At 32.1% G+C, this 26,995-nt stretch overlaps 1 protein-coding gene across 1 annotated transcript in view; it reads left to right on the top strand.

Moving 5' to 3' along the window:
- LOC145292270 (ADAM 17-like protease) overlaps window positions 1-26,209 on the top strand; it is a 142,833-nt gene extending 116,624 nt beyond the window's left edge. Inside the window, exons 21-23 of the mRNA XM_080138593.1 lie at window positions 7,839-7,927; window positions 9,580-9,633; window positions 17,716-26,209. Coding sequence (XP_079994719.1) covers window positions 7,839-7,927; window positions 9,580-9,633; window positions 17,716-17,871 — 299 coding nt within the window. The 3' untranslated portion in view covers window positions 17,872-26,209. The remainder of the gene's footprint in view (window positions 1-7,838; window positions 7,928-9,579; window positions 9,634-17,715) is intronic.
- The last annotated feature ends 786 nt before the right edge of the window (window positions 26,210-26,995 follow it).

Genomic DNA, 26,995 nt, shown 5'->3' with positions numbered 1-26,995 from the left:
GTTGCACAATTTTTGAAATTGTAGCTAAAATAAAAATCATGTCTTAGGACATAAATATAGATACACGGTATTGTATTTAAAAACAACTGTATCTTACGGCATTCATAGCTCAAGGTATTACTGTAGTTCAGAGCAAATTATTTTTGTTTAAAAGAATAATTTCTAATAGATTTTTGCGATAAAACTAAAAAGAAAAAGTATGTAAATACATTCATCGTAGTTACTTCTTCTTGTGCAAATATTAACAGCATATATCTTTCCACAAGATTTCATACTCACTATAGAGGTAGTACTAAGTAAATATGGAAATCAACATACCCATATACAAGGTGAAACAATAAATTTGTTGCCCTAAAGAAAACAAACTTACAGCTTTATTTTAAAACTTTTATTTAAAAAATCAATTCAGAAAACTTGATTATGTAGTAGAGCTGACATCTATTCAATGTAGCCGCCTTCAGCATCAATCACCACCTTGATACATGTCCAGAACTGGGAGCATACCTTTTCCACCAGTGCCAACAGGAGCTTGGCGAATACTTGGCGGGTGGCAGCGATCAGGCTGGTTTTCATGTTGTGGGAGGTCATGTTGGTGATGTTCTTGACGTATGATCAAACAAAGTAATGCCGTAGGTTCAGGTCAGGAGAGGAGATGGGGAGGCAAGTAAAAGAAGGGTAGGATACAAAGTCATAGCATTCTTTCTGAAGCGAAGCCTGGGTCTCTTTGGACTTGTGGGCCGGTGCCAAGTCCTGCTATCACACCCAGGGTTTATCAGCAGCCACCTGATTGCACCAGGGGATCATCATACTCTTCAGCATATCCAGGCACACTAGTGTTAACTTTCAAGCCGATTTTGAAAATGTGAGGTAGCATGATGTAACCCTCCCTTGAAACCACGCCAAAGACCATAACCGTGACCAGAAACTGTTTTTATCAACCTGAACACCTCCTCAAGCATTGAATCATCTGGAAATGCATTTTGAGAGTGCTGGCAATGGTCCTGTTGTCATAATTTGAATCGGTAAAGAGCATGAGTTTTACAGCGGCGTATCTCCCATCTCGCTCGTTGACCATTGTGTCACTTTCAGGCATGATAGAAGGCTTATATCACTCTTGAGATTTATACACAACTGGCCAACTAATAGATTGTCTGCAACAGAAAAAGAAAACCGGTTTTCATCAAATGGAATCGTGCCATCTTTTCCAGGGCGACCATTTTATCGTTCCATCCTGTACTGTACCAACAAGAACCGTTGACATCTTGTAAAGACTACAAGTAATGACTCTAAAAATCATATCAGTTAAAATTATCTTTGCTTTTCTTTTTGTAACCTAGTGTGAAGGGCCATCTTCAATCATCACATATTTTCTGTTGACAGCTGCAGTTATTCATTATGTCTAGTAAAGATGGTCACAGTGTTTATATGCTGAACCTTTTCTTTGGCTGAAATAGAAGCTATTCAAAAGAACAGTAAATAACTTCATTAAATACTCTGCAATTTCATTTACTTCAAGATACTGTCCCATTTGGACATAATGGTGAAAATGTTCAGTAATTAGCTGGGAGATCAGAGTTCAATCCTCAGCCAAGTCATACCAAAGACTTGAAAAAAAATGGTACTTGATGCCTCCATGCTAAACATTCAGCATTATAAGGGAAGGACCAAGGGCAAGTGGAGTAATTCTGAAAATGGAGTGCCACCCTACCCTACACTTCAGTAAAACAGCTAATGAAAAAGGGGCTTTTGAGTTACCCTTGACTATAGTCAGCCACTTAGCCCTATGAACTTTGTCTTCTCTCTCAAACCTCGATAGTGAAAGAGAACTTGAAATCCCCATTTGATCACTTACACATTAAATTCACATGAGGCAGAAATTCTTTTGTATTTCTTCCCTGGCATCATATCTTGTTACATACTCTTAATTTTAAACTTCAAATGGAATTTTCCACATTTTTACTTGATTTTAACTTTACATGGAAATGTCCGATTTTAATCTTACTTTTGCACACCAGCATCTAAAAATTACTACATGAGTACACATAAAGTTGGCCATAGTGACGTAGCAGTCATACATATGTTCAACTTTTTACTTTCCTTCTTTTAGTGACTGCAATAATAGAAGTCATTAAAAAGAACATCAAATAACTCCATTAATTGCTCTAATGCTTATTTACATCATATCAAAATGAACTGCATATTTCCCTCCCAATCCCTTTTGGGTGGAGAAGGGCTCAAAACTCATGTCTGATAATTTTGTGATAAAATTTCCAGAGGCAGGAACTCTCTCGCGTTACTGCAACACATGACATCATATCATGCCACTTTTAATTCTAAACTTTTAACTTCTAAATGGAATTTTCTATTCTTTGCCTAATTTTTAACCCTCCTTAAAAATTACCGATCTTGACATTATTTTTACTAACCCAAATCAAAATGATGCTACATTTTAATATCTTTCACCTAACATTTATAACATTTGAATTTTGATATGTACCATGAAAACGGATATATTTGTTTCACATAGCTGAGTGGACTTGGCTACAGTGCACAAGTAATAATCTAGTAAGTCGCCTTATTTATATACGTTCATGGTCGTAGATGGTGTAACCTTAATGTGAGGCTTCAGCATACCTTTCAACATCTTTTCCGAGTGGTTCTACCAGTCTGTATTTATGGCTTAACCAGTTAATCATATTCTTGTGAGGATGTATTCATATTCGTTTCATTAAATTTAACAGCAAAGCATCAGATGAAATCCTTGTATGGTTCATAAAAATTTACAGAATAAACAAATTTCGTTTATCCTGACGCTCCGCACTCCTTTGCTTACCTCGGAAGTGACGTCACACAAATCTTATAATACGGATGGCTACAATTGTAAAAATAATTTGTTTTATTTTTCTTTCATTTTGAGCTCCTTTTTTCTCCCGTTTGTTTTTGTTTTCTACAATTAATAAACCAGTTCTTGTCAGCGACCTCAATTACCTATAAAAAAAACAAATTAGAGTGGTCGGTGTTCTGTAGTAGCGGATCTGGATATTTACCAAACTTTTATATTATAAAAGGGTGCTTCTGCATTTTACGACCCACGCTATTTTTTAATAGTATTTTCAAGTTAAATTCAAGTTTCACAATATTTTTTTAAAATTTAATTGTTAGGTGAAAGTACAGAATAGTTACAATACACCCTCCCTTCCCCATGTTAAATAATAGGTTTCTAAATAATAGTGTTAAAAATAGCTCGGGTCGTAAAGTGCAGGAGTACCTATAAAAGGTAACGCCGGATTGGAAAAAGAGCTCAAAATGAAAATAAAATAAATTCTCCGCTCAAAATAAGAAATGGGAGAAAAAAAAAAAAAAGTTAAATTCTCCGCTGTGTTAGTAATTAAAAACTAAAACAAACTCTCAAAATGAAAAGAAATGTTAGATTCTCCGCTCAAATACCAATATAACAAATGGGAGAGAAAAAAAAATTAAATTCGCTACTGTGTTGGTAATTAATTTAGCTCAAAATGAAAGAAAAATAAAACAAATTATTTTTACAATTGTAGCTATCCGTATTATAAGATTTGTGTGACGTCACTTCCGAGGTAAACAAGTGTCAGGATAACCCAAATTTCTTCTGTTAAAAAAAAGTGTCCAGAGGAAATGTAATGGTAGATTGTTCTCTTTTTTTTTTTTTTTTTCCCATGACTGGGTCGAAGTGCTAATTATTATATTATTCTTGGTTGACGGAATCAAAACAATCTACTCGAGTGGTTAAAATAAAATGCTCAGTTTAAATTTCTATACAAGTTCCTGAGTTCCTGAATTATTAAATATTGATTTAGTAGGAAGGAAATTATTGATAACAAAAATCAAGAAAGTAACCAACTTTACTTCATATATTAGATTGTTTTTTTTTTTATTGTTTTTTAATGAAGGTAATAATTTAAAAATCATTTTTTTCTAACAAATGTGGATGATTTCTTTCTAAGCATTAAAAACTTGTATAATTTAATCGATGTACAAATTTATTTATATATCAATTAATTTATACAAATTTACCACAATGTCAACAACCAGCAGGACCTGCGAAAATTCCACAGACTGTGAAATATATTTAATCAACAAATATGTTTTGATAAGTTGATATTTTTCTGGATAGCCAAAAAAATTAGTATTTTGGACAGAAAAATTAACGCAGCAAATATGAATTAATTAACATTTCTTTGAAAATAGTGCTTATTGTATTTTAAATACAGAACTAACCCAAATGAAATGAATTGATAAATACTAATAAATACTCAGAAAGTAATATTGTGTAACGTAGTTCAATACAAATAATAAAATCACATAGTAAGAGACAATCTTTAATTTATTCCTTCAGTCCAATGTTTTTTTTTTGTTTTTGTTTTTTCCCTATTTCTTTTGGATGTTCCTTTTTCACATAACATTTTGCTGACTTTTTTCTTCAGTGAGGAACTGCTGCACGTTGAAATTACGAGTTCCTTTTTCACACAATTACAGCTATGATCGTATATTATTACAATATTTGAAAATGAAGCTACATCAAAGGAAGGGCACTCATATTCTTTTCCAGAGTTGCCAGATTAGCCCTTTTAAAGCCAAATTCCACGGATTTAGCCTTTTTCAAAGCATAATGTACAGACTAATTACAATTGTTTATTTTTCATTCGATAAGCAGTTCTATAACAAAATGATTTATACCTCTTTGCGTTATGAAGAATAAGAGGAGGTGAGAGGAAATGAACAAGGTGAAAAGAACAAATAGAATGGAGGGGAATAGGATGAGGACAAATAATGAAATGCTGTAAAATGGAAATTCAAACGTCAATCAATAAGAATGAAAAGAAAATAACATGAGACATTTTTAAGTAATCACCTAAAAAAAATAAAGTTCGGCAAGTGAGATAACTCATTTTTAAATTATAAAAATATAATCGTTATTTGAATTAAATCTTTCAAAACATTGTTTTTACTTAAGAAAATAACATGTATGAAACATTTTTAAGTAATCACCTAAAAATAAAAATTAACTAGAAGGATAACTCATTTTAGATTGAAAAAGCTAGGGAAGCTATGGCAGTAACCCAAAATATTTGCCAGAAAGTCTTCTACTTTAATAGTGTCTTCCCTTGGATTGATAGACTTTGGAATTCCCTCCATGTTTCCTGCTAAATTAACTGTACTAATCTACAGAAATTTAAATGTATTGTGAATAGACATCTCGCTGCTCAACTTCAGTCCCATTAGACATGATCCTAAGTGGTAGCCTTTACAACAATATGCCTTGTTTGGAATAAAATAAAATAAACATTTGTAAACTTTTTCTCATCGGTTAGTTGTGTCTAGGTTTTTTTATTCATTAGTTTTGTTTCAATGATTTCAAGTAGTAAATCCAAATGGAATTTTGAAGCCAATTAGTAATAGAATAATGATCAATATTTATTTTATGCTTCAATCTCTATAAGATAAAAATGTCTCTGAGATGGGTATATTTGCTGATGACACCACGCTCTATAACAGACATGAGGGAAAAACAAATGAACACCTATCTAAAGAAATGGCAGAAGCACTAGAGAAAGACCTCTACTCTGTAGTGAAATGGAGACAAAAATAGATGGTCTCATTCAGTGCTGCCAAGATTGTTTCCTTCAATAATTACAAGAAACCTTCAATAGCAATGGCCAAAAACACATTACCTAAAAGTACTTCTTTTAAACTCCTCAGTCTAACGTTCACAGGGAACAGGAGTTAGAACAGATACATTGAGAGCATTGCGAAGAAGGTAGGCTCTCTGTACCATATTAGAAAGCTACTTACGCCTGAAAGTATCCTGTACCTCTATAAGGCCACGATTCGGCCATATATAGAGTATTATTGTCATATTTGGGATGGTGCATCTCTCACTCCTGGACAGGGTTCAAAAGAGAGTTGCCAACCTGATAGGTCATGAACTGTCCCATCGATGAAATGTTATATCCCTCTGCCTGTTCTACGAGTATTTTAATGGTAAATGCTCTGATGAACTACAAGCACTTGTCCCCCCTCAACATAAATACCCCCAACAAATCCGACAAGCAGCTAAATCCCACCCCTATGCAGTAAAGATCCCTAGGTGTAAGAAAGCCTTCTACTCCAATAGTTTCTTCCCCAGAATTGCTAGACTTTGGAACTCTCTTCCGGGATTTTGCTTTCCCAACTATACTGGCATGCAAAAGTTCAAGTGTAATGTGAACAGACATCTTGCTGCTCAACTCCATTCATAATGTCCCTGCAACTTATGTTCCGATAGTATCCCCTACTTCAAACTGGCACTGTGCCTTGTTTTGGGTAAAAATTGAATTAAAAAAAAAAAAAAAAAAAAAAAAATTCAACTGTACTAATTCATAAAAACACCCAATATATGCGTGCGTACATTCATGTATGTATATAATTTACTTCAGGAGAGAATTTACAAATCTAATATAATTTATTTTATCTAATTTACAAAGTTAGACCCAAATAGCATATAAGCTGACAAGTCAAACCACTTCTGAATAAGCTAATTTTCATTTATTGCTCTTTCATATATAATATGGGATAACAACATAATATAATAATTTATATAATATAATAATATACTTTGCTACAATTTATTTAGAAAGTTACTTAGTTTGGCCCTGACAATTGCTAATATGAAACATTTTTCAATAATCATCTGCAATGAAAAATCAGCAAGGGGATTAATTCATTTTAAATTAAAGAATATAATAGTTTCTTTACTTGTGCAGATTTTGAACTAGATGTATGTACTAAGCGTCCACTCGTGTAAGATGCCAAGCAACAGGCAGACGATTTTTGGATAAATATTAGAAGAGAAAAAAAAAAAAAAGAAACTAGATGTTATATGGAAAGCTTGGAGACTAACAGCACTATGAATTTATCAATGTTAGACAAACAACTGCAGACGACTGGAGAAGTAGTTTTTTTGTCAAAATAAATTAATCAGATCCCAAAAAGAATTGCATTACATGTGGCGTTAGATGTATCATTGCAAAGACAGGTTCTGTAAGCAATGGTTGTGGTTAGAGGTGCACAAACCTTTCAAAGAAAGAAAAGAAAAATAGCAATTGAATCTTTTTTAAAGAAGTCAATTCTTACAATTTTCTTTGAAAAGAAAAATTTGGAACAAAAAAAAAACTTGAAAATAAAAAAAGATACGCATTGTTTTTTTTCTTTTTCTTTTTGTCAAAAAATTAAAACAAAAAATACAGAAAATAATCACAGTAAATTCCCACCCCTACATGAAAACATGTTTTACTATGAAACATTAAATAAATAATAAAATTACAGTAGGTTGTTTTGTTTGTTTTTTACAGTTTCCATTTTTCTGTTTTGTACCACCATTAAGATTTGATCATCGGCAATGCTCAGCATATTTCAGGCAAAACCAAGTGGGTGTTTAGATATGTCCAGTTTAAAAATCTGCACAAGTACTGTAGTTTGCATTAAATTTTTCAAAATGTTAGCTTAATCAATAAAACAGTATGTATGAAACATTTTTAAGCAATCACTTAAAAATAAAAATGAGCAAGGAGGATAACTCATTGTAAATTGAAGAATATAATAGTTGTCTGCATTAGTTTACAAATATGCCGAAAAAGGCACTTTGTTTATTATGTCTCGTCAGGAAAAGTTTGTTGCAAATACATGCAATAGACAAAAGATATTTCACTTTATGTTAATGATTATCGATTGAACTATTTCCTCCTCCTCCTCCTCCTTCTGAATTATATGTTAAAGTTTATTATTTTCTTTAACTGATTTCTGTATGCTTTTTTCTCTTTCAGTGGAATTCATGAGAAGTAACATTGTTGGAACTGTCATTGTATTTTCCCTAATTCTTTGGATCCCATCCAGTTGTGCTATCTCCTGCTATGTAAGTAATTAAGAATAATCAATTTGCTGAACAGATTTGCACCAATTGTTGTGTTCCATTACAAAGATTAAAATCAAAATGTAATCATACTAATCTTTATGTCTAGAATCCTTAATCTAATTTTGATCCAAATCTATTGCATGATTTTGATTCTAGAAAAGGACTAAAATTTAAAGCTTAAGTTATTAAAAGGTTTTAAGAAGAAATTTAAATTCAGGGAAGCTTGCTTAATTGGTATTTAATAACAATGAAACCTGGGTGTTCCAAGTTCAAATCCAGTTCATTCCATTGAAACTTTTTTATTAAATCCATACTTGATCTTGTGTCTAATCTTCTGAAGAATAAGTAAATAAAAAATAACAGATCAAATTTAATGCAAATATAAACTTTTACCTTTTGCATAAAATTAAATTGAACTAAATATAATCCACATTACTACCACTTGCGTTTAACGGCTTTATTCTAAAATTCGTAATGAATGGTCAATTAGTTTAGGAGTGAATCATGAATACACAAATATATAAACATATTCACATACTTCATAGAGATATATATCATTTGAATAACAAAAAGCTAAAAAAAAAAAATGACATTGTATTTAACCGGAATATCTACCGGAATTTTTAATTTTATTATGTGTATGCTGATCTATTTCAAGAATAAATGGACTTACTCAGACACAATAAATACAGTTACAGCTAAACATGACAGCTCTTGGAGCCTTTCGTTTGGTGTCCAATGATGATAGCAGGCACATGCCAGTAGAGGATCCAATCTCAACAATCAGTCCTGCAGAAACTGAGCCATTTCAGAAACCTTATTTCTATCGAGCTAAGGCATTTACTCTGGATAGTCCTAGGATGTCCATCCTCTCAGGCTTTGCTTCCTCTCTTTCAGGTGGATAGGTTTATTGCTTACTGCTTGAGATACCCTGACTGGGAAAAGCTGATGGGGTTGCCAAGGTGATTTTTAATAGGCCAGAATGCTTCTTGATTCTTCCTCACCTTCTGACCTTGTTTCACATTTTCCTGCGACAGTACAGAAGTAAATACCACTATTGATGGCATTCAATTGTCGTCCAGTCGTGATAGCGTACACATGCCAGTCGAGTATCCAATCTCAACAATTATTTTGACAGAAACTGAGCCATTTTGGTGGCTTTTTATCTGTCAAGCTGATGAATTCATTCTGATTAGTTCTAGACGGTCCACTTTAACCTTCCAAGGCCTTGTTTTCTCTCTTTGATTGGAGTTTATTGCTAATTGCCTGAGGCACCACAACCAGGGAATGGCAATGGAGCAACTCAGGCAATTTTTAAAAAGTCAGAATGTTCCTTCTTTAGGGGTGCTGATCTGACTCTTCCCACTTTCCAGTCTTGTACCACATCTTCCTGTGGTGAGCAAGAAGTAAATGAAGTTTTTAGAAGTGTTTAGTTTCTGGTTTGACGATTGTAATTTTAATATCGTTTCATTATTTATTCACATTTCTCTTCCCTTTTTTTTTGTGTGTTCTTGTACAGCTATTTAAGGCTTTTTTAAATATTTGATTCTTGGTGAGTACTCGACAACCATTTGGATTTTAAGTTATGTTTTCTCTCATAAAACAGGCAAATCAGACTTAACGGTGTTGTTTGGCATGTTTTAATATTTCAGGACAAGAAACAAATGAAAAAAGAAAAGAAGTTTCGAGAATGGAATGACCCGGATGTAAGTAACACTTTTGATTTTTAACCAAATCAACTAATGTTGTATAGTCAGAGATAGGAGGATGATATATATTGTTCTCCAAACGGCACCAGATAAATATATAAATTGTATGTATAGTTGTTTAGCCAGAGGATATGATATCGACGTATAAATCGAGTTATGTTGTATCAGAGGTTTATCATACAGATATATATTACAGTTCGGATTTACATAAAAGTATAATTTTTTTACAAGAAGAATAAATGTTTCATACCTTTCTTTTCTCCGAGAGTTTTATCTTCACTGCTGAGCTCCGTGATGAAACATGAAATGACCAACACCATAACTAATTGAGACCTCTGTTCTTCCTTCTTTAGTGAAATCACAGAAAACTTTATATTTTTAAAATATAAATTTATTTCAACTGTCTCAAATGGTCGTCACAAGGAGTCTGCATTACGTGCCTACATGCTTGTTCTTTACAGCCTGCTTCCTGACTTTTTGAAGCATGTCCGTTCACTTTCATGACCAAACTCAAACTCCTTTCTCTAACTTTCCCGACCTCTTTACGTTACGTTAAGTCATCATTAAAAAGCACCATTCCATTACATCATCATTAAAAAGCGCACATCTCTCAATATGCGACCTTTCCACATGTGCTTGCCCAAAGTCATTTTGTTTATTTAACCTAGCTAATTTATGTAAACATGCTCAGCTAAAACCCATTGCTACACTTTATTCTATAAACAATTAATAACTCCTAATGCAAACTATTTTAACAATATCACTGGATAGATAAATAAATAGATAGAAGATAATAACTAATTTAACTTTTAACCATGTTATTATCTAACACTAATTTGTCTTTTAAATAAAAACTAGCCTGGGTGCCTGGCATTGCCCTGGTGTTTGGAGGTGTGTGTTGAGCAAAAAAAAAAACTGGTAGTAAGCAGGCAGGCTTGAATCCATGACGTGACCGGAAGTTCGGAACGTTAAAATTAGGCAAAGTCAATCCAACAGATAGAATGATTTGCAAAAATGGCTTGCAAAATATTGACCCCCTCTTTGTAGAAAAGTGCCCAGTTGAGGGTGAAGGAATTAATGTTTTTGACGAATTTTTCGATATTTGTCATCCAAGACATCGAGCTTAAAAACGATACTGATCTCGTGAAAATCCGTCACCTCTATCAAAAGTTTTAGGCAAACATATGTACATACATATATAAATTTAAACAGACAGGTGAGATTTATATTATAGAAGATGAAATTGTATGCATTGATTTTGGTTTATTCCAGTTTGTCAGCATTGGAAGTTCATTTTAATGTATTTCTCCCTTTTTTGTTTTTGTTCTCTTTTGTCCTTTTTTTCCCCCTTTTTTTCATCTCTTTTCTTATTTTCTTGTGTTTCTTTTATTGTTTTCTATTCTTTAATTTCATTTTCTCTTTTCAACTCTATTATATTGAGATGCAGAATAATATTTGTATTTTTTTTTTAAACAGTTTTTCCTTTTTATTCTCTTTTCCTTTTTATTCTCTTTTCCTTTTATTCTCTTTTCCTTTTATTCTCTTTTCCTTTTATTCTCTTTTCCTTTTATTCTTTTTTCTTTTGTTCTTTTTTTATTTTTCATTCTTTTTTTCTTGTGTTCCTTTTTTCTTTCATTTTTTTTTTCTTATATAATTTTCTATCCTTTTTTTGCTTTTTCATTTACTCTTTCTTTCACTTTTTTTAATTCTGTTTTACTCTTTGTTATTAACATTTTACCCTATTTATGCCCTTTTGAACTCTTTGTTTTTCTCTTTTTCTTTTTTCTTGTTTTTCTTTTCACTTTTTCTTTCTTTTAATTGTTCATGCATTTTACAAATTTGTACACCAAACTATTACTTATGTCCTTGCAAATAGAACAATGCAATTAGAAACGCTTTATTGAAATTTTTACATGATTTTTGGAATACAATATGTTCTTTCTGTCATGAGTATGTACAGCATAGAGATTTTACTTAATTTTTGTTTTTTAATTTGGAGGAAATTCTGGGCAAGCACCAAATTTTCTTTTAAGAAAAATAAATCTTGCAAATTAAAAATTTCATAAACTAATTTGTTTATTACAAGAATCATTTCATGTATCTTAAAATTTTCCATTTCATATATCTTAAAATTTATTTACATTAATGAAAGTATGTATTATATGAATCATTCCATATATCTTAAAATTTGTTTACATTAATGAAAGTATGTATTAAAAAAAAAATTTTTTGACTTTTGTTTTAATTTTTCTTAGTAACTCAAAAGTTAATCGCAATTCTCTTCACTAACCTGGTGCTATCAGATCAGGCTGTCTGAAGATATTGGCTTCCTGCAACAAAATGCATCTAACATTGATGCTTTTTGTTTTTCTACTTCCTTTTGTAAAACTTAATTATGTTCTACAAAACTAAAAACAAAAACAACAACCCACCTTTTCTCCCTTCCCATTTTCTCTTTCTATCTCCCCCACTTCCTGATTGGTTTCCTAATTTAAAATGTACCAACATTAATACTGTAATCCTTCTCCCTTTCCAATTGCAAAACTCATTCAAGTTCTGCAGAAAAAAAAACCCGATAAAATCCACTATAAAACAACCAAACCAAGCACTGCAAACTAACAATTGAAGATAATGAAGAGCTTGAAGAATAAAAACCTACAAAACGACTGGACGCAACATGAATAATCCAAAGGGGTTGATGTACTATGAAACAAAAAGACTAAAAAAAAAAATCATAAAGAAATGCTTGAGGAACTTGAAACATAAAAACTTTACACATTTAAAGGCCCTGTTGATAAGGCTCCAGAATATACCAACTGCCCCCTGGCTGTAGGTGGCGACCCATAATACTCTAGAATGGGATCCTGGTGGTTGAGCACCTCACGACCCAGATCCAAGTGGCCGTGAGTTTGTAACACTCCACTTTGGCCCTTACTTTGGCTAGATGGGCTGTTGGAGAGACCCAATCCGATCAATCAGCTAGTCATGACAAGCCCTAATAACAGTAAACCTCCACAAAGAGAGAAATACAAATACATCACGCACAAACACATACTGATGACTACATAATCCCTACTGCTACATATCTTGAAAACGAAGCTGTTAAACCAGATATAGTGATTTGGGGCAGAGCAAACAAAAAAGCGACCGTAATAGAGGTCAGTGTACCCAATGATACAGGGCTTAACAGAGTTGAGAGGGAAAAGATAACAAAGTATCAAGGACTTATGTATGATATGAAACGAAATTGGAAATTAAAAGACGTTTCAATTATACCAGTCATCATAGGAGCAACTGGGCTTATGAAAAAGAACTTTAAAAAGTACATAGCAAGCATACCCGGTGAACCAAGTGCAAGTGAAATACAAACGATTGCACTGAAAGGGACGGCTAGAATCCTGAAAAGATCTCTTGGTTGGACTCACTAAAACAGGGGTAAATGTCAGACATCTGGTTGGATGTCCCATCCCCTAGAAGAAAAAGTTTAAGAAAAATGAAAAAAAAAAAGGGAAAAGAATATTAGAAAGTGATGGCAAGGGCCAATCATATAGTGAAACCAGATGCTACCGACAACAAACCCCTTTATTATACTTTGCTGGGGCCAAGGAAATAAGGAAATCATCACAAGCAATTACACTCCCTGTTTGAGTATATCATCCTGAGATGCTTGGGCGAATGGGTCCCCCCCCCCCCAACCGTCTCCTAAAATAGTGCTCCGAGGAGGGTGGGGAGCAAGGATGATGAAAGAAAATAATACTTTATATGGCTTCCAAAACAAATCAGAAGACCCAATCCAGATTCAAACACAGAAAGTGATAAAGATGAAAATACAAACTTTCCTGAGTATATAATCTTAGAATCGCAAGACAATACACAAATAAACAAAATGTCTTCATTCCTAATTGAAAAAATTATAAACAAAAACCTAAACATAAAGCAAATAAAAAAAATAGAACCTTACTTGTACAAGTATCTTCTAAAAATAGTGCTGAAAAATTCTATGATGATACAGAAAATATCAAGAAAAAACACAAGTTCGCCTCTCAACCATCTCTGTATAAACAATAACCAAATAACCCCCAAAAAAGAATATGGCCAATATGCTTGCAAATAATTCATCATCCAAAAATTGCAAAAAAAAATTCTAGATTATTAAACAGAAATCAGACAAAAACAAACTGAATTTTAAAAGTAATAATGAGCAAGAATACAACAAACCTTTAGCCATTCATGAACTAAAAGATTTATTAAAAAAAAAAAAGCCAATAACATGACTGAAGGACCAGATGAGATAACACATGAATTCCTAAAACAACTAATAGATGAACCATTAAAGTATTTACTTTCCATTCTTAATGACGTCTGGATCAATGGCAATCTTCCAGCTATATGGAAACAAACCAGTCATTCCTATACCAAAACCAGGAAAGGATGCATCTGACCCTCCAATTATCGCCCCATAACACTAACAGGCTGTGTGTGCAAGACAATAGAGAGAATGGTAAACACTAGACTAATTTGGTTTCTTGAAACTAATAAAATAATAACCAACTTTCAATGCGGTTTCTGAAAACATCGAAGGACTACAGATCACTTAATACAATTGGAAACTTTTATCAAAAATGAATTTATACAAAAAAAAAAACATATGACTGCTATTTTCTTTAATTTTGAAAAGACTTACGATACCACATGGAGGTATAGTATCATTAAAGATCTCAAAGAAGCTGGACTGAAAGGCAGTCTACCCAGCTTCATCAACAACTTCATCAACAATAGACTATTTAATGTCCGTGTAGGAACATGCCTCTCAGACATCAAGGAACAGGAAACATGAGTCCCACAGGGAAGTATTTTGTCTATAACATTATTTAACTCAAAGATTAACAATATCGTTGGATGCATAAACCAAGCCATGGATTATGTCGGTGATTTTTTAATTGCGTACAGCTCAAAGCATATCATGAATTTCAACAATGCATTGACAAAATAAAAAAATGGGCAACTGAGAATGGATTCAAATTTTTCCATTAACAAAATGCATGCACTTTTGTTAGCTTAGAAAAACTGCATTTCAGATCCTCTTTTAAAACTAGATGAAACCCAGATTTCTGTTGTAGATGAACATAAATTCTTAGGGCTAATATTAGACAAAAGACTTACATTCATCCCCCACATCAAACACCTAAAAAAATGTAACAAAACTCCCCAGCCAATGTGAGTCATTGCCCACACAGATTGGGGAGCGGACAGACAAATCTATTGAAATACTATAGATCATTAGTGCGATCAAAACTAGATCATGGCAGTTTTATTTATGGTGCCGCCAGAAAGTCATATAAAGACATTAGACACCATTCAATATCAGAGCCTCAGGCTTAAACTGGGAGCCTTCCGAACTTCCCCCATCGATAGACTCTATGCAGAAGCCAACGAACCCCCATTATCAATTAAATGCAACAAACTAGCCTTACAATAATGACCAAAATTCTCACTTGCCAGACAATTCTGCTTACGGCTGTATTGCAAATCCACTAGATTACTCTCTCTATGATAGGAAAAAATCACAACCAACAAATTCAACCCATGCATCTCCAATCCCAAATATCAAACCTGTTTGACCAAAAAGTAAAAGCTGTAAAACCTTTTGGTCTCCATATGAAACCACTAGTGGAAGACGCAGGTATCACAATCACCATCATCCATGATGTCAATCCACTAAGCCTTCCACCTTGGCTATTAAAACAGTTTGAAATTATCCTTGAACTAAACGAACTCCCAAAAAAATCAAACTCATCCACTAACATATCAAGAAAAACTTTTTAACATTCACGAAAAATACCCACACCATCAGCATTTCTACACCGATGGTTCCAAAGACAGAAACAGAACTGGATGTGGAGTAGTATTCAATTACATTACTTTACAGAAGCGACTACCAGACTATGCTTCAGTTTTTAATGTCGAAGCCACGGCTATAGACTTGACTCTAGACCTCATTACTGACCTCATCCACAATAAATTTATCATTTTTTCAAACTCCCTATCAGTACTCGAATCCTTAAAGAACCAAAACTTAAATAACCTGCTACTCATCAACCTATTACAAAGAATACATACTCTTTCACAAAACAAATATATCAAATTCTGCTGAATCCCAAGTCATTTTGGAATTCAGGGCTATGAAAAAGCCGACATAGCTGCCAAAAATGCACTAAAACTCAATATAAGCAATATAAAAATTCCATGATCTCGTCATGAAGAAATGGCAAGAATAATGCAATAACTGTCAAAATAATAAACTTCTCAAAATCAAACCGACAATAGAAGAATGGTTACCAGATTTCAGGAAGAAAGAGGAAGTGGTTTTGTTTCACCTTAGCATAGGACACACACACATAACTTCCTACTAAAAAAAGAAGACCCTTCAGAATATTTGGCTTGCAAAGAACCTTTTACGGTAAAAGCCTTTCTTTTCGATTGTGGCAATCTCGTGCATATCTGATAAAATTATTACAATGTCAACAAGATGAAAGAACTATTAAAAAAAAAAAAATTCTAACATTTCTGGAAAAAGTAAATTTATGCAAAAGAATATAATTTTAACTCCATCCAACTTTACCCAAAAAAGAAAAAAAAAAAAACACATCACCTAATGATCCAAAAAAGGCTGACTTGATTTACTGAATAAGTTAAAATAGCTTACACCCCCGCCAAAAAAAAAAATTTTCAATACAAAACCTGGCGTTAAATAACAAAAACAAAAAGTAAAACCTACCCTAACCTATCTTCACTAACATTTGCCACATGTTTCCACCTCTTTTTTTTTTTCTTTATTTAACCTTTTCAGAGTCAGACCCATATAGCAATCTATCTGATATATCGATACTATTCTTCCACTATATTATTGGAATGAATATATTTTATTTTGTGTGTCTTTTTTTTCTTTTTTTTTAAATAATTTTTTTCCGACTAAGATAACTTTTAGAGTGGATACATTATCCCTTATTCATGGAATATTCTTAGACATTAAAGGAAGTAATCATGTAATGAGATATTTTACTTAACTTTTGCAGCACATTTCTAAAATCACTTTATATTTTATACATAAAGGGAATTTACACATTATTTGTTCTTTATTAATAATCAATTAATGTCAAGTACTAAAACAAACATCTTAAAAATTGTCAACTTATCATGCTATATCAACTACATCTACTAATCCAAGAACTCTCATCGATTCTTCCAATGTGACCAAACCAACAAAGTGTCCTGTTTAGCATTCATTTTCTTTTACTGTTCAGATTAGATCTTCCTGTAAAGATGCATACTACACATCCCTCATATCATTTCTCTCCATGCAACGCATATCCTCAACACTTATTGGTCATGTTTCACTTCCACACATTATCACACTGCACAGACATGCTTCATAGATTCTTCCCTTAGTTGACAGCAATAATGCTCTGCTAGTTAGTTATGGAGTAAGTTTTCTAAACTTACTCTATTGACTCCAAACTTTTGTTATCGCGCCAACATTTCATCTTTCCTGCATTCCAATGTTATTACCAGAGTTAAAAAAAAAAGATTCTTAACTTCAATCACTTCATCATTCAATTATACTTTATCCGCATCTGTTCTCTTCTCTTCTCTTCATTGTGTTGTGTTGAGATATGTGCAGAAAAAGAGACTTTGTTGGTATGGTCACATTAAAAGAATGGATAAGAATTATTGGGCTGTAGATGTAGAGAGATTACAAGGAAAAGTATGAAAAAACTTGAGAAAGAGGGATAAATAAAGACCTGGCCAGAGATAGGTTAGCTTGGAAGTTAATTTCTAAAAGCTGTTGAATGCGGGCTAACATGTTAAATGGATGTTCAACTGAATATGATGATGACGACGACAAAGTAAATTAAAAATAAATAAAAATTCTAAATTGATAAATAAATTTGTAAAAAAATAGAAATTCTGTTTTATGATGAAATTTCAAAATACTTCAGTTTACTTTGAACATTGGCATAAATGTTGATTTTTATAAAATATAAAATAAATTTGAAAAAACTCTTTTGTAATTTTCAGAACAAAAGTCTCTACACAAACGATGATCCGAATCTGCGAATCCATCGCACGGAAAGCTACAAGCAAAGATTTGTTGGTTCTGCAAGACCAGTTGCTAATTATCCATACTGGAATACACCCGGTAATATAGCATATGAACAGGAGACGACGATATAGTTACATCTGAAATTCTTTTAGGGGTGCTCTTTTTTTTTCTTTTTTTTTTTTTCAGATGTGCTTTACATCCTTCTTTTTCCTCCTCAAGCAATCTAATAATCTACAAGTTTGTCTACGGTTCTTTACAATCACTGCCATGCAAAAAAAAAACAAAAAAAAAGTGCCTTATTTTTTTAAATAGCCAAATTGTCAGAAACTCTGAGAATCTCTGCACATCCTAATAATTAAACATTGTTTAATTTTCATTAATGGAATTTAAAACTTTACTTAATATATATATATATATATATTATGGAATTTAAAACTTTAACTTAATATATATATTATCACTGTTGCACTTAAAAGAATAACAAATGCTTATAAAAATATAATAAAAGGAACTGTGTATGATGTGATGGTAGTTACTGATGTAAACTATGGAATCGTAAATGCCAAGTCGGTGTTGTATATTGCTGCTCTGCTTAAAAGAACAACAAAGTCTTCGCCATAAAATCATAATCGTGTATTTTCATTCTTCAGCATGGTCAGCATCACATTCTTCCAGAAAACCTCTGAGCCGGTAACAGCATCATATATTTTTTACATTTGTCTCATTTTTTTTAAGCCATGAACTATCATAACCTTATAAAGATTTCGCAAAATTCTTAACAGCTTCATGTGCACTTCTATAAGACAGATCCGATTGTTGGACAACATTAAAATAAACGTTTTAGGGCCGCTTTCCATCCTCGTTGTGATCTCATTTACCTTTTCATTATTTAAGATTTTTACCAGACTGGCTCTTGGAGAATTAGCTAATTGCACCCATTTCTGTAGACGTTGTAATACTACATTCACATGTAGTGTGATGCTTAAAAAGATTTCTTGAAATTTGAGGATAACTGTTTCTTGAATATTTGAGAATATTCTCTCAAATTTAAAAACGTTTCTTTGATTGGAAATCTGACACTAGAATGGCAGCATAAGATCTGAAATGTAATTCATTAATTTTTATGATTTGTTAAACAACAAAATAATAAAACAGAAAATTATTTTTAAAGAAAAAGGCTACACAGGACTAGCTATCCCTACCTGGTGTTGCCTGGGATGCAGTGAAATCACTTTTTTTTTTTTTTTAACATGGGAATCACCACTTATCAAAGCCTAAAGGTCACTAGAGGATAAGGGTTAAAGAGTGTACAGTAGTCAATGGGACAATATAGGAATCGTTAATAGTGGAAATTTGGTAAATTGGATTACTTAAGGGGAACGTCTCATCATGAACTTGTTTACGTTGGACTTGAAGACGACCATATTGTAATCAGTTGGAAAGCAGGCAAACGTAAAATAGTTCCATAGGTGTGTAGTTCTAAGAAAGATGCTTTGTTCATGGAATCTACATTTGGTTTAGGCATGGATAAAGAGTTGGGGAAATTATTAAGTGTTTTCAGCTAGACGAGTGTTTTTTGTGAAGATTTGGTGAGGGGGGAGCCATAGATTGGAGCTCAGACGAGCACTTGCTATAAAAATAACGATAAAGCAGAGACAGGCTTGCAGCATTTTTTCTGTGAGAAAGAGATTGTAGAGAAGAGAAAAGGGCATTACCTACTTGGCTACGAAGTCTATTTTGAGCTCTGTTAAAGCAGGATAAGATCTTTCTACCAACTCCTGCAACCATACTCTATCCTTGGACGTACCTGGTTCTTATATAGGTAGAGAAGCTTGTCAAAACATGGAGTCTCCCCAATCCATGCCACATGGGGATCAGAGCATTGATGATGTAAAGATAGAAGCTTGGTTTAAGATGCATTAAAAGTAACCAGATGCTTCTTTCCCCATTGTATCACATGCTCAAAATCAAAGGAGAGCAAATCAGAGAACTTGGCCATTTACAGCCTTTGAAATGTCTGCCATAAATGGTAGTGTTGTCAGCATAAATTTCTACAAATGGTCTAAGGATGTGATTTGGAAGATCATTGATGTACATCATAATTATTTTATCATGTTTATAAATTCTAAAACTGATATAGAAATGAAATCTTAGAGAAACAATACTTTTGACATTATTTAATTAAGAGTTATTTCCCTTGATAATTGAGTTTTCAGTGATTAAATAAAGATGTTGTACATAGTTTGAGCCAGACTAATTTTTAAAATAAATTGTAATTAAGTATGTTATGCTGTCAATAACATGGTACAATAACTGCTAATGAAAATTAGCTAGTCAGAAACAAAGTTTGATTTGTCAGCTTAAAGACTTTCATAATCTAACAATCTAATTTTATAGATTAGGTGTATTAAGTAAGATTTTAAAAGTTCATATTTCCAACTAGTATTATCAAAATGCACAGAAATTCTAACATATTTTGCTTATTTGTGTATCCATTTTAAAAATCAGACTATTTAAAAACTAATAAGGGTCTTTTTTTTTTATATATATATATCATGATGGTATGATTGTAAAGATTCCCCCTGGTTGCTATTTGTGATAAAAAAAAAAAAATTACTGAATACTCCTTACTGAGGGCAACCATGATTGCATATTTTTCTTTATGAAAAGTCCAATGTTGACTGAGGCGCATTGGCTGTTGATCTCATTGTCTAACTTGCTTCAGCTGATATTGTTGACTTTTACAAACTTGAAATAAATCATAGGATCAAAAACAGAAGAGAGAGAGAGAGGAAGAAAAAAATTGGTAAATGTAAAATAATTAGCACTAGAGAACTAATGAATTACAAAAAAAAAAGTATTTTATATAAAACATTAAAATGAAATTCTCTATCAAATCTACATATTTTTAACACATGTAAACAGTTTATAAGATTTTTTTTTAACTAGAATAAAAAAAACTTTTATAAACTGTTTACCTACATTAAAACTGTACAGGTTCAGTAGAGAATTTCCTTATGTGTTTTATATAAATTATGTGTTTTTATTTTTGTTTGTTGTGGTTTACAAATTATTGATTGTTAACTAATCTGTACTATATGAAAATGTATATTGAATATTTTAATTTTATTTTTTGTAATTTATTTTGTGCTTCCATACATAACAATCCTTGGTAAATATGATGAATATGATTCTAATTTAGATGTTCTTGCTTGTTGTTATTGTTGCAGACAAGTCATATTTCAAGTTTCACTAAAACAAGCAATTTCTTTTTAAGATTCTCAAATTTTATGACCTTTTGCAAAAGGGTTTATAGCTGGTTACCTTTTGCCTGTTTACATGAGGCATAGTCAAATTTAGTAATAACCAGAAGGTAACTTGATCGAACCTAATTAGTTGGATCATATTATCGTTTTGCTATTTAGTCTTCACAATAAACGTATGTTGGCTTTGATTTGCAATGTAATAAATTTTGAACAACTTGTTTGTTTTCGATAAAACTTAAACACAACAAATTTGTATCAGGGTTGCAGAATCAGAGTAAGAATCAAAGGAAGAATCAAAAGCAAAAGTCTGAATATTCGAAGGCTTTAAAATTAACATTCATCAGACCATTGTTCTCATCTTGAGTGTTATTTTCACGACATTTCAACCGATGTAACTTGCAGCCTTCATCAGGTGTATCTTGTCAACAAGGACCCAAAGCACAGTGGATAAAGTATTTGGTAAAATTCAGTTATAAATTACACTCTTCTGGAGGTTGAAGCTTCAATACTCAGTGCAGGCGATACTAAGAATACAATTGTGAATTATTAAGGACTTCTACCCGGTCATGGCTGACAGAACAAGAACATGCTATCCCCATGGATTAAATAAAGAGTTCTGTTTGAAATTCTGTGCAGATTCCTAAATTCAATAGGATACACCTGAAGAAGGTCGAAGGTTACATTGACCAAAACATTGTGCAAATAACACTCAAGACGAGAATAGTAGTCCAAACAATCAAAATAATATGAATGATGAATCCTTATCTCAAAAAATTCAGAAACTTAGTTTAATATAAACAGTTGGATATTTTGGAATTCTAGAAGTCCGTTATAATTTTTTTTGAATCCTAGGAGTCAGATTCAAACCTTTTACCCTCCAACTCCACAATCCTAATCTGTGTAATATAAAATTAGAATCGTCATATTTATGTCTTTTAAAGGAGATTCTTATGTAAGGAAAAACCTTTCTTTTTTTTTCTGATATGTTTTTCTTTTCTTTTCTTTGGTTCTAACCAGATTAGAAAGGATTTTTTTTTTCAAACTTCTAAAGATGAGACATACTAAAAATAAAGAACATTAAGTTAAAAGTAAAAACAAAAAAGATTGTATTAATGCATTATATCAAATTCATATAAATAATTATTTATTTTACCTTACAACTTTCACAAACATTCAGATTTATTAAAAACAAAAAAATGTTCTGGGCAAATTCTACAAAAACAAAATTCCATCATATTTCTTGCTCTTTCCGAGTTCATTTTGTTTTGCTATTTCAAAACTTTTACCATAATCTCTCTATAGTGTAGGTATGATCTCCCTGTTCCAGTATAAAATTATGCATCTGTTTCACTTTAAAATAAAAGAATGCCTTAGCTTTTAGTTTTTCTACACAATATGATCTCCAAGAATCTTTGTTTCCTGGTTTTAAAATTCCTAGGAATTTCAGTATCCAGGAACATTTTATTGCGCCAAATCTCATCTTGGATTATTCTGATTCCTATCCTCATTTAGTTATTTTCACGATATTTCAGATACCCCAACCCCTACTTTGACCTATTTAAGGTGCATCTTTTCAAACTTGAAAATCTTTGTCAAATTCAGAACTTATACAAAATTGTGAAAAAGAACCTTTTATTTAATCTCCTGTTCTATCAGCCATGACCGTGCAAAAGTGTTAATTATATTTACACTCACTATCCAGGTTTATCATCTGTGTTCCCTTCTACAGAGGTTCAACGTCCTTATGCTAAGTCTTTAGCTATCATGATCGTAAGGATTGACTATGCTGTCTCTGGTCCCATGTTCACTGTTAAACTTTTCATTGACAGCTACTTTATTATATTACTCTTGCTAATTATCATTATTATTATTAAGGATTGAAGACCGTCATTTAATAATTAACACTTCTACTTGGTCAAGGCTGAGGGAACAAGAACAATCTCCTCTCATGGATTAAATAAAGGTTTAAGTTCAAAAGTCATAAGTTCAAAAAGATGTACTTAAAGAAGGTCAAAGGTTACATCAGCCGATAAGTCTTGATAATAATAACCAAGACGAGAAAAGCCATCTGAATAATAAAACTTATCAATACTCAAAACAATCTTTTTATCTTAACTTTTCCCCATTTTGAGGAGAATAATTTTATTCATTTTAATTTATTACTCAGCATTCGTTTAAATGTTATTTAAAATATCCAAATGTGTTTGACTGCACCTTTAGTGTATGGGGTCGGAGTTCAAATCTTACAACTATTTGGATCACTTAAACAGTAATACATTTAAGAAAGGTATGAACTCCCACTTCCTCCCGTTAGAGTTAAAATTGCATCTTGCGTTTAATTCATTATTACAATAATGAATGAAACACATTAAGCCTTTGTTGTCCTTTTGGCCAGGAGTAAAGTGTAGTATCTGTTTTTATATTACACTTGATCTTTTTTATTCTCGGTTAGTGAAAGAGAAATCCTTCATGAATGAAGTAATTTTGATGTCCCATTCCAGTGTGACTCTTTTGAGGAAGCTGGATTTCCTTGTGTCTAACTTTGTCCTTGTGGTGATGCAAAAATAAAATGTGAACCTTTCTCTATTAACTTTTGGACTAGGAGCAAAGTATTTGTTTTGATATTATAACTCCACTTTTCCATTCTTGATCAGGGCTAGAGAAATCTTTCTAGAATGAGGGTATTCTTATTTTGTCCTAATCCAAAGAGTCCCTCTTTGTAATTGGATTGCTTCCATATTAAAAACTCTTCTCTTGTGAGGAGGCAAATAAATAGGGATGAATCAAACTAAACCATTCTGTTCTATTGAATCCTTTGATTTTTTTTTTATCTTTAGAAGTTTTTAAAAAAATTATTCCTTTTAACCAAATGTGACTTTTTATCTGAAAACAAAACAAAAAAAAATGCTTATTTTTGTGTCATGGTTTCTTGAAAGCAAACCTTCAAGGCCTGTTTTTGTGGAGAACTTTGCCACTGAATCGATTCGTGTGATATCATTTTACTATTTGCTCCCTTTTGATTTCAAAATGAAAAAGAACTTGTTTCATTTTTAAAAATTTTTTCTTAAATTTTTATTGATTTGCATAATTATCTTAAAATTTCAACTTGAAAAAATTAATATTATAAAAAAAATGATTTTGAAGAAATGTTCATACAACTATTTACATTATTTTGGTCAGTTTTTAAGTTCAAATGTTTCATTCACAAATCTCGTTCAGTCTTTTAGTAAAATGTTTTTTTATCCGTGTTTATTGAAAATTCTTAAAAATTCAAAATGATCATTGCACATATATATGTGTGTGTGTGTGTGTGTGCTATTGACAAGAACTGTTTGAGCTAAGTAGGCTAAACTGGATTGTGATGTATACATGTATGTTGTCTCGGAAAGAAGAACAGTGAAGTAGGAATGGCAGGAACTGCTGTGTTTTGGTTTGTATAACATGCACAAGATTTCGACACTGAATATTTCTTGCACTGTGATTGGTTGAAAAAAACTGCTGATTTGTACTTTTGTCCAATCGAGTCAATGCATAATAACAGCATTCACTGCCGTTGCTGGTTCCAACAATTTCGTCAAAGAAAGCTTTCTTGCTTCCCTGTTTCTTTACCCTTTTCCATGATTCTTATTTCTTTCTCATAAAATTGATTTGAAGTAACAATCGCATTTGAGGAATGGAAATATTTTCTGATAAATCCAAATGGATCAGTCACAGAATTTCCGCATAACTGACTCAACTGCTAATCTCACTAATCAAATATTTTTCCAAGTTTTTAATCTTCTACAAAATTTATTTTTACTACTTATCACAAACAACTCTAAGTAAATCATGTGTACATTTTTGTTTTTAGTACTGCCTAGCAGAATGAAGGGGTTAGGCTCAATTTAGGGAACCCAATGATTCATTTATATTTTTTTATCATAATTAACTCATGTCTCGCCAGGTGCTGCTTTTTATATGAAAATATCTTTTCTACCTCTTCTGTGATTATAGAAACAGCAATTTTGCGATCTCATCAAAATCGAAAATCACTTCTGTAATCTCAAAATGTTTCCTAACAACAGAAAACAAAATCTTTTCATTTTCAATCGCAAACTGCCTAATTAAAACAAAAAAGAAGAAAAACATAAATTTTATTATCTTTCTTGCAATGTTGTTGTTCTCTCTAATGGACCCACGCGTTTTTATGTAGAGACAGTCGCAAAGAAAATAAGAATTTCAACAAACTTTTCAGGTGCAAGAAAAAGTAATTTATTTTCTTCATTGACCATGCTAACACATATTTAACACCAGTATGGTCTGTCTTTCTAACTGCTAGATCCCTGTCAATACATGGCATCAGACATAGCTGGCTGTCAGTACCTGGCACCAGACACTGCTGACTCTCAAAGGCGTAAGAGCCATAAAATGGTTGCTGAGCATTACTTCCCACACATCTTTTCTTCTCTTTTTTCTCCTCCTCTTTCTTTCCGATCTCTATGCCTATATATCCGTTCCACTCAGTGACGTCATGCCCTAAAAAACTTAGCACATCATTTTAATGGTAGAACTAGACTTTCTTACTGAAAGCGAAAATGTTAATTATATATAATGTATATTTTTATATATAATATATATATATATATATATATACACACACCCTACTAAAATTCTGTGGATCTTGTTGACTTGTTAACCGTTTTGTAACACACGGTTAGTTTAATGTGAGAGATATCCAGTTCCAAAAGCGGACATGCTGAATGGAACAAAAAAAAATGATAATTTAAAAAAAAATGTGGATGTATATGCTTGTTTGAATTCAGCAACAGCCGTTGATTTATTAGCCAATCTTCAAGTTAAGAAATTCTATATTTAATGGATATATAATACAGCACATAATAGGTGGTTTACTACATCTATTACTAATGGAAAAATAATACTTTACTCTTACTCCTATTAATAATGGAGGTTTGATATGTCTGAAATTGGAAATAGTTTTATAATGCTCAGTTTAGTTTTCTATTTCAAACTAATATATTATTTCCAAGGCTCACATGAGGGGAAGGATAGTGTTCTGGTGTCATGAAATTATCAAACTATCTTCCCAGGCATTACTTTCTTCTTTAGGGGGATGAACAGTGTAGTATATGTTACTTTATCACTTAAACTAACAAAAATATGTGACATGACGAACATATTTTTTTTTTTTTTTTTTTTTTTTTTTACAAAGGCATCACCACATTATCAAGGCCCAGAGGCCACTCAAGGATAAGGGTTAAAGAGTGTACAGTAGAAGTTGGTCAATATAGTAATCATTAGTAATGAAAATTTGGTAAATTTAATAACTTATATGGAACGGCTCATCAAGAACTTATTTACCTTAGACTTGAACACAACCATATTGTAGTCAGCAGGAAAACGGAAGACAATTCCACAGGCGTGCAGTTCTAAGAAAGAAGCTTTGTTCATGGAATCTATGTTTAGATTTTGCTAGTAAATCAGTAAACTTTGCTTTAGCAGCAACTTGTAAAATGACTAGTTTAAGAAATTTCTGTCAGTGATTCTATCTTTTTTATATAATGTCATAATTTAAATGCAAAGTTTTGTTTTTGTATATATAAGCATTATTCAATTGTTCCTACATTGTACATTGGTGCATTCAAAAGCTCAATCATTTTTTTTTTTTTTAACTTAAGATTTCTCCTCTCATTACTTGTTTACTCAAAGATTATGTCTGCAAAGCTGAAATTTTTAATTAAAGTATGGCATTTGCATTTGACTTGTACACTTCCCCTATCCTTTTCATTAATCAGCTGTCAACTTAGACAGCTTTTCAATCAAAACTTCATATTTGATCCGTTTTCGAGATTATTTTGAACTTTATGGTTCGACTAAACTTAGATTGTTAATACACAACAAGTAATAGTTTTCATCTGAAAGAAAATTGTTTAAAATATCTATTTGGCATGCTGAATAATAATAATGAATAAAAATTCTCCCTATATTTTTT

Source organism: Euprymna scolopes, chromosome 13, assembly GCF_053919585.1.
Source record: "Euprymna scolopes isolate OS-2025 chromosome 13, ASM5391958v1, whole genome shotgun sequence".
NCBI lineage: Eukaryota > Metazoa > Mollusca > Cephalopoda > Sepiida > Sepiolidae > Euprymna > Euprymna scolopes.
Note: the sequence above shows the minus strand (reverse complement) of the source record. Positions and strands in the feature narration are given on the sequence as shown.